Source organism: Narcine bancroftii, chromosome 4 (assembly GCF_036971445.1).
Source record: "Narcine bancroftii isolate sNarBan1 chromosome 4, sNarBan1.hap1, whole genome shotgun sequence".
NCBI lineage: Eukaryota > Metazoa > Chordata > Chondrichthyes > Torpediniformes > Narcinidae > Narcine > Narcine bancroftii.
This window is the reverse complement of record NC_091472.1, coordinates 126,420,091-126,433,361: the sequence shown is the minus strand read 5'-3', so window position 1 is coordinate 126,433,361 and position 13,271 is coordinate 126,420,091. Positions and strand designations below refer to the sequence as shown.

The 13,271-nt window shown below is 43.8% G+C and overlaps 1 protein-coding gene across 3 annotated transcripts in view; it reads right to left on the bottom strand.

Moving 5' to 3' along the window:
* Nucleotides 1–13,271, bottom strand: part of ptpn11a (protein tyrosine phosphatase non-receptor type 11a) — a 94,591-nt gene that overhangs the window by 42,246 nt on the left and 39,074 nt on the right. For all 3 annotated transcript variants that reach the window (XM_069932767.1, XM_069932766.1, XM_069932765.1), the window contains one exon: nucleotides 775–891. In XM_069932767.1, coding sequence (XP_069788868.1) covers nucleotides 775–891 — 117 coding nt within the window. The remainder of the gene's footprint in view (nucleotides 1–774; nucleotides 892–13,271) is intronic.

The following is a 13,271-nucleotide window of genomic DNA, read 5'->3' as shown; positions in this document are numbered from 1 at the left end:
CAGTGCTGGATTTGAACCCGGGTTGCACTCACTGTGTCGTCCACATACTTTGGTCTTGATAAATATCCCAACCCAAAACACTAACTACCATTTCTACCCCAGGATGCTTCCTGACCCACTGAGTTTCTCCAGCAGCTCATTACATGTTCCAGATTCCAGCATTTGCAGTTTTGTGCCTCTCTAACGTTACAGCGTACATGGCAGAGGTTGATGCATCAAATTGGCTCTTGTTACTTCCTATGATCCAAGTGAGTCTACACTTCAAAATATTTCTGAGGTGCTGCAGGAGTTCATGAGATTTTGAGAAAGGCTTTACCAGGTATGTATTCCTTAGAAGAGTTTATACATTGAGAATTCAATGTTGCACTCGAATTGAAGTCTTGCATGCTGCCATCTTGCAGCATTTTAGATTGCCAATGCACCTTTACTACTGGAGCAAGATTTGAAATATTTACTCTTGGCTCACCCCTGGTGGTAGAAACTAATACTGCTATTATATGGGTTTTTTCAATGAAAATGAATCAAATTATTCAGAATAATGAATTAAAAAAAAAATGCCAATGCTTGAAATCTAAAACAAAAATAGAAAATACTGGAAATACTCAGCAGATGCTCTGCATCTATGGAAAGAGAAACAGAGTTAACATTTCAGTTCCAAGACCTTCGGACAGAATTCATATTCGTCTCTCCTAAATGCATTATTTATCACTAATGCTTCCCCCTTAAGTTACACCAGCACTTTTTGGTCCCTCACCTGCTTTAGATTGTTATTACCTGTTTAAGCTGCAAGACAGTGCCCAGGGTTTCTACCATTGGGTTCTTTTTGTAATGTTCCACCAGGTCTGTCAGGGAATCAAACTTTTCTCCTCCACCAACATCATATTTTCCATCCTATATAAAGTAAAAGAAAATAATGATCAGAGGGAAAGCTGAACATTTCATGTGCTTGACATTTGTGGACGTGGCTGAATACTCACATTCATCTGGGTACCACAGATGCAAATGGTACTCACATGGAGGGAGGGAACATTTCAAATAAGAGAAGTAGGCCATTGATAAAGTAATGGTTGATCTTGCCATGGACTTAGCTCCACTTACCTCCCCGTGCTCCATAACCCTCAATTTCCCCCACGACTCCAAATCTATCATCTTTGTCAAAAGAGTAATTTTTTCCACTTTAAAATAATTTGGAATTATTTAATGCCTAATACAGAGTGTGGAAAAAAAATGAAATTAAAGCCAAAATCTTGTATTGCTCCTGTGCCTTTTGATTTGAACGGTGCTGGGTTTCTCCACAGCTAAAAGCAAACGCTTGAAAGAGTCCATTCTTGCAGAAAGGCCATGATATTATATGATTTTGTGCAGGGAGAAATACAGGGAAAAAAGGAAGAAATTAGCAGGGTTGAGAATCTACAATCAACATATCACATAACACTGGTACCAGTGAAAAAAGGTATCTCAGCTGTGAGTATGGCACACTAATGAATCGGACTTGTCAGCCACAATCGAGCCTGCAGCTGACGTGGACTTTTACCCCCTCCATAAATCTTCGTCCGCGAAGCCAAGCCAAAGAATACATGCAGACCAGATCATTAAGGAGACTGGAAACTTTGCATGAGAAAAAGAATCATTCAAGCTAAATGTGTGAATGTCTGCTGTTTTGACAAAAATCCAAACTGTTTGATAATGATTTATGTGAAACTGCCAGAATGTAGAATAAAAACAGACTGCAAGAAGCAATCAATCTCAAGAAGGAAATGCTAATACCAGATTCATCCCTGCACTCAGTTATGGAGAAAACAATCTATTCCTGCAGATAAGACCTTACAAGATTTATTAATTTGGCCAACAATAAGGTGAGAGAACCTGCAGCATCTTTTAATTATACTGATATAACTTGACTCTCTGACTATAAATTTAATAATTATAAAGACACCAATGTTTGTGACAACCAATTTGAGAAATGGTTTGGATAGGTTGAGGAATGGTGGAATCAAAAGGTAAGACAGTGGAGGAGAGTAGACTTAGGTTTTAGAGCGCAAGCAGTTATGATTGTTTCTTCAGACTTCAGAAACGAATCTGTGGCACTTGCTGAGAATAATAGGATTTTGATGGTTATCTCATATGTTCTGAAAAAACTACTGTACATGAAGGCTCTACAGTAAACTTTTTACACAATTGTTTTCAATGCCTTCATGTTTCATGACACCATCATTGGTACAGAAGCAAAGAACGATACAGGATCAAAGAACGATACAGCATAGGAGTTCACTGGAGTTTAGCAAACTATGCAGTAGAGCTGTCCAAATAATCTCATTACCTGCACTTGCCCCAACCATCTTTTGCCAGAATTTGTCTAATTTGCTTTTGAAAACTGTGAATGAACCTGCTTTCATGATCTTTTCATACAATGTATTGCTGATCACAATTCTTTTGGTGAAAGTTTGCTTTTTACCACATCTGGATTTTTGGCCAAATTTTAAAAATCTCAGATGATCACCCTAGTGCCACAAGAAATGGATTTACTTTATTTATTCCACTGCAACCCTCATGATCCTGTCAAATTTAAATAAAGGGAATTATGATGGTATGAGACGGGAGTTGAGTAAGATTGATTGGGTGGTGTTTATGGGGGAGTTGACTGTGGATAGACAATGGAAAACATTCACAGATCTAATGGAGAAATTGGAAAAATCGTTTATACCGGTTTGGCATAAAAATAAACCAAAAAAGGTGACTCAACCATGGATAACAAGGGAAATTAGAGACAGCATTAGGTCCAAAGAGAGAGCATATCAATTGGCCAAAAAAAGTACCACAACCGAAGACTGGGAGCAGTTCAAGATGCACCAAAGGAGGACAAAGGGATTAATCAAGAGAGCAAAAATAAATTACGAAAGTAAGCTTGCGGCAAATATAAAAACCGAATGCAAAAGCTTTTATAAATATGTCAAGAGGAAAAGATCGGTGAAATCCAGAGTAGGTCCCTTGCAGTCGGAATCAGGGGAATATATAATGGGGAATAAGGAAATGGCAGATCAATTAAATTCTTACTTTAGTTCTGTTTTTACAAGAGAGGATACAAATAACCTCCCAAGGATGTTGGGAAACAGAGACTAATGCAAGGGAGGAACTGAAAGAAATCAGTATCTCTAAGGACATGGTCTTGGGGAAATTGATGGGATTGAAGGCAGATAAATCCCAAGGGCCTGATAATCTACATCCTAGGGTACTTAAGGAAGTGGCCATTCAGATAGCAGATGCTTTAAGAATTATTTTCCAGAACTCGATAGACTCAGGATCGGTACCCATGGATTGGAGGGTAGCTAATGTTACCCCACTATTTAAAAAGGGGGGTAGAGAAAAAGCGGGGAATTATAGGCCAGTGAGCCTTACATCAGTAGTGGGCAAAATGATGGAATCCATTATTAAGGATGTAATAGCGGAGCATATGACTGGCAGAGAAGGGATCGGACGGAGTCAACATGGATTTACAAAAGGTAAATCGTGCTTGACAAATTTATTGGAATTCTTTGAGATGGTGACAGGTAAAATAGATGGGGGAGAGCCAGTGGATGTGGTGTACCTGGACTTCCAAAAGGCCTTCGATAAGGTCCCGCATAAACGACTGGCTTCCAAAATCAAGGCTCATGGGATTGGGGGAAAAGTATTGATGTGGATTGAGAACTGGCTGGCAGGTAGAAGACAGAGAGTTGGCTCGTTTTCTGAGTGGCAGGCGGTGACCAGTGGGGTGCCACAGGGATCTGTTTTGGGACCCCAGCTGTTCACAATTTACATTAATGATCTGGATGAGGGGATTGGATGTAATATCTCCAAATTTGCAGATGACACTAAGCTAGGAGGGGTTGTGTGCACAGAAGAGGGGGTCAGTAATCTCCAGTGTGATTTGGATAAATTGAGGGACTGGGCAGATACATGGCAAATGCACTACAATGTGGATAAATGTGAGGTTATCCACTTTGGTAATACAAACCGGAGGGCAGATTACTATTTGAATGGCAATAGATTAAGAGATGAGGAAGTGCAGAGAGACCTAGGGGTACTTGTACACCAGTCTCTGAAGGTGAGCATGCAGGTACAGCAGGTGGTTAAAAAGGCAAATGGTATGTTGGCCTTCATATCAAGAGGGTTTGAGTATAGGAACAAGGATACCTTACTGCAGCTGTACAGGGCCTTGGTGAGACCCCACCTGGAGTACTGTGTGCAGTTTTGGTCACCTTATCTAAGGAAGGATGTTCTTGCAATGGAGGGAGTGCAGAGGCGATTCACCAGGCTGATACCTGGAATGGCAGGAATGACTTATGAAGAAAGATTGCGCAAATTGGGATTGTACTCGCTGGAGTTTAGAAGATTGAGAGGGGATCTCAGAGACATATAAAATTCTGGCAGGACTGGACAGAGTGGATGCAGATGGGATGTTTCCAATGATGGGAAAATCCAGAACTCGGGGCCATGGTTTGAGGATAATAGGCAAACCATTTAGGACCGAGATGAGGAGGAATTTCTTTACCCAGAGCTTGGTGAATCTGTGGAATTCATTGCCACAGAGGGCAGTAGAGGCAAGTTCATTAAATATATTTAAGAGGAAATTAGATATATTTCTTCAGTATAAGGGTATTAAAGGTTACGGAGAGAAGGCGGGGACGGGGTACTGAACTTTAAGATCAGCCATGATCTCGTTGAATGGCGGAGCAGGCTCGAAGGGTCAAATGACCTACTCCTGCTCCTATCTTCTATGTTTCTATGTACTTAATCTTCTTTGCTTCCATCACAGATTCTTCAGAAGACACACAGGAGACCATGCTTTCCCCACCCTCACCTCCCAACTAATGCTGCACTTTCTGGAATTCCTCCAGTACTCAGCGAACAACCTCTTCAATCTCTCAGCATGAAGCTTGCTGGTCCCTGCAATATGCCTGGCAAATAATATCTGCATCATCCCTGATTGAATGTGTTCCAGGTGAGACAAAAACCAATGTTATTTGAATGGCAACCACGTGTTTATTTATTGATTAAAAACAAGAATTCCATGTGGTTATTTTTCAAAATTCAGCCTTCTTACCTTGTTCAAATAATTTTTAACAATAGTTTAGATGAACTGTCTTTGCTTCTACATTCTCATTATAATTACACTATTCTCTTCACTCTAATAATGCCGACATTAAACTTTGCTTTGTGTCTGCAAATCTCATATTGTTACAAATCTCATCATTTACAGTATTACATTTCTCCAAATATTCTTCTATCTACTAACTATGAAATTATATCCTTCATACCCATTTACTTGCATGCAAGTTTCAAATTACTGGATCATTAAAAGAGCAAGTATACCTAATTTTCACCTGCTCAGACGTACAATCACACACATTTTAGATGTATGCAACCCAAGAACTTTATTGCACTCTTGTTTGCATGAAGATCAATGGTACAATATCTGTATTTAAATTATCCAAACCTCTCTATTACTTCCTCTAATTTCCTATCATAATACACAATCAAAACCAATTAACTTTCCAGGCTGTTTCCAATATGTTTGGTCAATATTCTTTTGTGGTGCATTTCAGAAATTCTGATACAAGAGCAGATCTGCTGTGAAGCTTCATTACTCTTATCCATTAACCTACAATGAGATTACAAGTAATTAAGTATTTGCCAGATGCTGAAGTTGATAGCCCTCTGTCTCAACAATAAATATTTTATACGTAGACTGTGAGACCAAGCAATAATTGGGTGAATTAATTCAATATTGATATGCTACCTATGTACCACGACTTTTAATGCTGAAATTCCATTGCACACCATCTACCACACAGACCTGAAAGTGGTAGGTCTAGGTCCAGTAGCGAGGAGGTTCAAGGTAACTGGAGACTAGGCTCTGTGGCACTGACACAAACACATCCTTTAATCCTCAGTTCCACTCCCTTTCTTGCAACCTGCCAAAGGTTCCTTTTTCTCTTGCTACACAGCACCAACCCCACCCCCCCTCAACTTTCTTGTGACTGCCCCTTCCTCCTCACTGCTCCTCCACCCTGAGAAAAACCTTGGCAAAAAGTGGACAATGACAATGTTATTGGGGTGCATAAGGAAAGGTACTCTCCACCATTTCAGGGTGGCGTTGTCCAAGGGCTCACAGTTGAAGAGGTCCACCTGGGCCTCTTTGTAAAGTGTCAAGTCCAAGGCTCTGCTGTTGTTGTTTTTTCGATCTTAGTTCATCCCTAACCAATTGATGGAACTGCATTTGTCCTTACTCCAGGGAACATCCACACCATGACCAGTGTTTTCAATGGAAATATGGAGCAGTAACCAATAATGTTAGTTCTTAATTTTAACTACATACTGTATAGCAATAAATATGTCCAATAGATCGCAATAATTGTGACCTCAGAATATTAAACAGGCAATATACTTTGATAGATTAATGTAGGTTAATCATAGTTCCTTTGGATTCCATGAATGAAAATTGTGACAGAATATAGATATGTTTTTAGGAGATAAAATGGGGAAAACACTTTATAACAGATCTCATTTAAAATACTGGAGCTCTGCTCATGTTAGACTGTCCGGCTCAAAGAGCCTTTGCAAAAGCTTAGGAGAGTGCCCAAGAGACTTCACTAATGAATTGTTGTTTTGAAAAGCAACAGATGAAAGAACTCGGAGGAGTTGGTTCAGAGCTGCAGGCTGTCTGGGAGTGTTGTTTGCTGTTCTAAGAGGGCCATGTGGTTTCTTGCAAGGAGAGAGGGAGTCAAACAGGCTTTTCTGTGAGTGTGTATGTGAGAGAGAGAGAGAGAGAGAGAGAGAGAGAGAGAGAGAGAGAGAGAGAGAGAGAGAGAGAGGGAGAGATCAGTTCTGCAGTTTTACAGTCAGCAGCAACAGCTGGGACTGGAACAGGACAAGCTGGAAAGCTTGTGGAAAAACCTTATTTTGAAGATGGGTTGTGAGTGCTTAGTTCAGCCTGGTCAAAGCCCTTGTGGTTCATACAAGAGGAGAGGACTGGCTGCCTAATGTTTCTCTTGAAATAAGTGAAACAAAAAGGAATTCTGTGGTGACCTGAAAGAAAGATCACCTGTGGTGACCTGGAAAACCCTGATGGGGCAAGTTTCTTCGGCAAGACACTGATTGATTACAAATAATCAGTTTGTGTCCAGCAAACAACAAATCTCTCTCTGAAAACCTACAAGAACCTTCCTGAGCGGTAACCATTTACCATTCAACCACCAAAGCCCTGTGAACTTCATAAATGTTAAATTCTGTGCACAGTATAAGAATTGCTTACATCCAGTGAACTTGGAGGAATGAGAAGTGAGATTGGACTGTGAATTAAAGAACCTTTCCAAACTTACACACACATTACATACACATGCGCTTAGAATTAGAAGGGGGTTAAATTAGGTTAGTTAAGTTAATAGTAATAAGTTAAAGTTTGATCCTGTTTCCATGTTTAAAGATAATTAAAAGCAACTTTTGTTTAAATAACCATTTGTCTTGGTGAATATCTATTGCTGCTGGGTTTTGGGGTCCTTTGGGCTCGTAACAAAATGGAGTACTATTTGCAACCACTTTCAATGGGAATTGCTGAGCAGAATTATGTTTCTTTCCAAAAACTCATCTATCATAAAAGCTGATCTTCAGCCAATTTGATTAATTTCACACCATGTCAAGGCTAAAGGCATGAGATATAGCAAAGGCTATGGGACCAAATAACATCCCAGCTGTAGACATGCACTCAAGGCACAAGCTGCACATCAGGGCAATTCAAGCTGATTTATCCATCTGATTTTAGCAGTACAACCCACCAAAAGTGTACTCCAGTTCACAACAATGCAAAGATACAGACATGCTACACATACAGACAAATGATACATTGTAGCAGGCTGAGCAAGAGTACAGTGAAGAGACTGAGACAAGAAGCTGGGAGCTCAATTAATATAACTGCTTTAATTTGAATTCCGTGCTGCAGCCTTTAAGTCTGTCCCTGGTCCCGCCCCCAACATCCCGGCACTTGCGTCATGATGATGCAAGCGCCCTTCCGGTCTGGACCTGAAGAGATGGTCCCGCGACACCAACCTTGCCACGGATGCCCCACTGACCGCACGTGACAAACTGGGCCATTTCGCTGTTGCAAACATGTGCATCGTCACAACGCCCCCCCCCCCCCCCCCCCACCTGGAATCAGCACCGATGGTCTTGTGATGCGTCAAGGGTGAGGTGTGCTGTTTCAGCAGCTGACCCCTAAGCACCGGTGGGGGGACCTGTACTATCTGGTTTTAAATGGTCCAGTGTGAATAACTCCTCCTTGTCCCCAATGTCAAGCGTGAATGTGGACGTGTTTCTTTGCAGCACCTTGTATGGTCCCTCATAAGGTTGCTGAACAGGAGTCCTGTGCATGCCCCTTCACACAAATATATACTCACAGGAGGACAAGTCCGGGGGGTAGTTGCAGGGCAGCTGACCATGTTGTGATGGCGGCGGTGGTGCAAGGAAGCCCAGTTTGCCTGAAACCTCTGGAGGACGACTGCGGTGTCGGTGTCCTGTTTGGCTGCTGGAGGAATTGGCCAGGGACTGCAATAGCCTCACCATAGATTAGTTTGGCAGAGGAGGCTCCAAGGTTGTCCTTAGGCACCGTGCATATTCCCAGGAGAACCCAGGGTAGTTCATCCACCCAGTTGGGCTTTTCAAGGTGTGCCATCAGCACTGATTTGAGGTGGCGACAGAAGCACTCGACTAGCCCATTGCTTGGGGGTGGTAAGCCGTGGTGTGATGCAGCTTGGTGCCCAGGAATTTAGCGAGTTCTGACCACAGGGCAGAGGTGAACTGCGCCACCCAGTTGGTCGTAATGTCCGCTAGGACACCAAATCGGAAGACCTAGGTGGTAAGGAAAGCTCTGGCACACATTTCTGTGAGAAGTCCGAAATGGGTATTGCCTCTGGCCAACAAGTGAACCAGTCCACCACTGTGAGCACTGTAGTGCAACCCTCGGGAGACTGGCAAGGACCCAACTACGTCGAGGTGGATGTGCTGGAACCTGTGGGATGGGGCATCGAACTGCTGGAGTTGGTGCTTGGTGTGCCACTGGACCTTGGCAAACTAGCAGTCTGTGCAGGTTTTCACCCACTCTGTGACCTGTTTACACAGACCATGCCAAACAAATTTTGTCAACACCAATTGCACTGTTGTGCAGATTGAGGGGTGTGGCAAATCGTGGATTATGTCGAAAACCATTCTCCTCCATTGGGTGGCGACTAGCAGTCGGGTTTGGCCTGTGGAGGCGTTGTCGAGGAGTGTAATGCCATTGGTGTCAAGTGGGAGGACTTGGAGCCACAATCCCATGATCACAGTTCTGAAGCTGAGTGTCTCTGGGTTGTCTTGCTGAGCATGAGCCAGATTGTGGTAGTTGATGCTTTGCGCCATTGCGTTAGACAACAGGAGTCTGATGTCTTCGGGCATCTGCTCAAGGAACGTCTGCTCAAAAATGAGGCAGGGCTTGTGCCCTTCCTCCAGTGTGAGCATCTTGTCCACGAGGGGAGAGGGAGTCCGATTGCCTCAGCCGTCCAAGTGAAGGAGCCTGGTGGCTCTCTCATGTTGTGAGGGGCCGTACATACTAATGAGGAAGTTTTTAAGAGCCATGTATTTACTTTCCTCTGGCGCGCCTGGATGAGGTCATCGACTTGTGAGGCAGCTTCGTGATCAAGCAAGCTGACGACATCGAAGTATCTCGTCGAATCGGAGGTTATCTGTTTGATCTGGAACTAGGCCTCCGCTTGGCCAAATTCTGTTTGTCCAGAATGTTGGTAGCTTCAACGCAAAGGTGCCTACAGCTGCTGGTTCCATTGTGTTGAGTCTTCAGGATGTGGAGACTTGTCGGGGTCACCAATGTAGCGTGTTGTGAGTGAGCGCAGCGAAGAGACTGAGACAACAAGCTGGGAGCTCAAGCATCACAAATGTTTTAATTTAAATTCCGTGCTGCAGCCTTTAAGTCCATCTCTGGTCCCGGCCCCAACGTCCTGGCACTTGCGTCACGATGACACATGAGCGCACATGCCCTTCCGGTCTGGACCGGAAGAGATGGTCTCGCGACACCATCCTTCCCACGGCTGCCCCGCCGACTGTGTGTGACAAGCAGGGTCGGTTCGCCGCACAAACGTGCGTCACCACAACATACTATATACACAGTACACATACATATATTAAAATTAATATTATGAATAAATAGTAGAGTCTCAGAGTTGTTTCCTCAGTTTAACCATCATTTAGTAGTCTCACTGCCTGTGTGAAGAAGCTGTTCCGCAGCCTGGTGTTTCTGACTCTAATTCTGTGCTCTGTGTGCCTTTCTGACAGGAGTAACTGGAAGATGCTGCCTGCGGGGTGGTAGGGGTCCTCCTTGATTTTGCAAGCCATCTTTAAACAATGATCCTAATACATCACATTGATTTTGGGAGAGGGGGCGGGGGGGTGGGGAGAAGAGAGGGAGAAACCAGGGATCTTCCCCAGTGATCCTCTCTGCTGCTTTTAGGGTACAATCCAATGCCCTACAGGAAGCATACCACATTGTGATGAAGCCAGCTAGGACACTCTTGATAGAGCTCCTGTAGAAAGTTGACAGGACGGTGGCCAGTAGCCTTTCATGCCTCAGCCTCTAAGGAAGTGCAGTCGCTATTGTGCCTCCTTGACAAGTGAGGAGATGGTGTGCATCCAGGATAGGCCATTTCTTAAGTGAACTCAATGAAACTTGGTGCTCTCCACTACTGTGCTTTTAATGTGCAGTGGAGGGTAAGTCATCCCTGGTCTTCCTTCCTCCTGAAGTCCACAATAATCTCCTTTGTCACGTCCATGTTGAGACTCAGGTTTTTATTCTTATACCATTTCACGAGACTTTGCATCTCTCCACTGTAGTGCCACTCTTCATTGCTGCTGTTGGAGCTGGATCTGGCGTTGTAGTCTTGGGTCAATACCATGTAGAGGAGTGGGCTGAGCACACATCCCTGAGGAGTGCCAGTGCTCAACATGATGGTGCTCGACTTCTGCTGCTAATCCAGACGGATTGTGGACTTGCAGAATCAGAATTTATTGTCATGAGTATGTGACATAAAATTTGTTGTTTTACAGTAGCATTATTGTGCACTACAGGTGCAAAAATTGCTTTAAATTCCAAAAATACACTATTTAAAAAAAATTAGAGCAAAAGGAAAAAAAAATGAGGTAGTGTCTGTGGTTCATTGTCCATTCAGAAATCTGATGGCAGAGGAGAAGAAGCTATTTTTGTACTGTTAGGTATTAGTCTTTAGGCTCCTGGTCAGCAGAGAAGAGGCCATGGCCTGGATGGTGAGAGTCCTTGATGATAGAGGCTGCTTTCTTGAGACACTGCCTCTTGTAGATGTCCTTAATGGAGTGAAGACTAATACCCATGATGGCTCTGGCTGAATTCAGAACTCTCTGTATCCTTCTCTTGTCCAGTGTAACGGCAACTCCATACCAGACATTAATGCAACCAATCAGAATGCTCTCCACAACACGATACACCTATAGAAATTTACAAGAGTCTTTGATGACACACCAAATCTTCCTAACAAAGTACTGCCACTGGCGAGCTTTTTTCATGATTGCATCAACATGATGGCCCCAAGATAGATCTTCAGAAATGTTGAATTTGGCGTTCTTTACCCTTTCCACTGCTGACCACTCAATGATGACTGGTTTGTGTTCTCCTGGTTTCGCATTCCTGAATTCCACAATCAGTTTCTTAATTTTGCTAAAGTTGAGTATAAGATTGTTGTTGTGACACACTCAACTAGCCGATCTATCTCACTCTTGTACGCTTCCTTATTGCTAACTGTGATTCTGCAGGTAGTAGTGGTGTCATTGGCAAATTTATAGACGGCATTTAAATTGTGTCTAGAGACACTGTCAGGGTGTAGAGTGAGTGGAGCAGTGGGCTGAGCATGCATCCTTGAGGAGCGCCTATATTGATTGTCAATGAGGAAGAGACATTGTTACTGATCTGCATTGACTGAGGTCTTCCAACGAGGATCCAGTTACAGAGAGAAGTGCAAAGGCCCAGATTTTTGATGATTGCTGACCAGTACTAAGGGAATAATGGTGTTGAAAGCTGAGCTGTAATCAATGATTAGCAGCCTGATGAACATGTTGCTGTCGCTAGAGAGCCAGTGAGATTGCATTTGCTGAGGAGCAATTGTGGCAGAAGGCAAATTGCAGTGGGTCCAGATCTTTACTTGTGCACAAATTAATTCTGGCCATGACCAACCTCTTAAAGCATTTCATTACAATATATGTGAGTGCTCACATCAAGATACAAGAGCAACTTGTCCGTGAACTCTTTGCAGACGATGCCGCTTTAGTCGCCCATTCAGAGCCAGCTCTTCAGCGCTTGACGTCCTGTTTTGCGGAAACTGCCAAAATGTTTGGCCTGGAAGTCAGCCTGAAGAAAACGGAGGTCCTCCATCAGCAAGCTCCCCACCATGACTACCAGCCCCCCCACATCTCCATCGGGCACACAAAACTCAAAACGGTCAACCAGTTTACCTATCTCGGCTGCACCATTTCATCGGATGCAAGGATCGACAACGAGATAGACAACAGACTTGCCAAGGCAAATAGCGCCTTTGGAAGACTGCACAAAAGAGTCTGGAAAAACAACCAACTGAAAAACCTCACAAAGATTAGCGTATACAGAGCCGTTGTCATACCCACACTCCTGTTCGGCTCCGAATCATGGGTCCTCTACCGGCATCACCTAAGGCTCCTAGAACGCTTCCACCAGCGTTGTCTCCGCTCCATCCTCAACATTCATTGGAGCGACTTCATCCCTAACATCGAAGTACTTGAGATGGCAGAGGCCGACAGCATCGAATCCACGCTGCTGAAGATCCAACTGCGCTGGGTAGGTCACGTCTCCAGAATGGAGGACCATCGCCTTCCCAAGATCGTGTTATATGGCGAGCTCTCCACTGGCCACCGTGACAGAGGTGCACCAAAGACAAGATAAAAGAAATCTCTTGGTGCCTGCCACATTGACCACCACCAGTGGGCTGATATCGCCTCAAACCGTGCATCTTGGCGCCTCACAGTTCGGCGGGCAGCAACCTCCTTTGAAGATGACCGCAGAGCCCACCTCACTGACAAAATACAAAGGAGGAAAAACCTAACACCCAACCAATTTTCCCCTGCAACCGCTGCAACCGTGTCTGCCTGTCCCGCATCGGACTTGTCAGCCACAAACGAGCCTGCAGCTGACG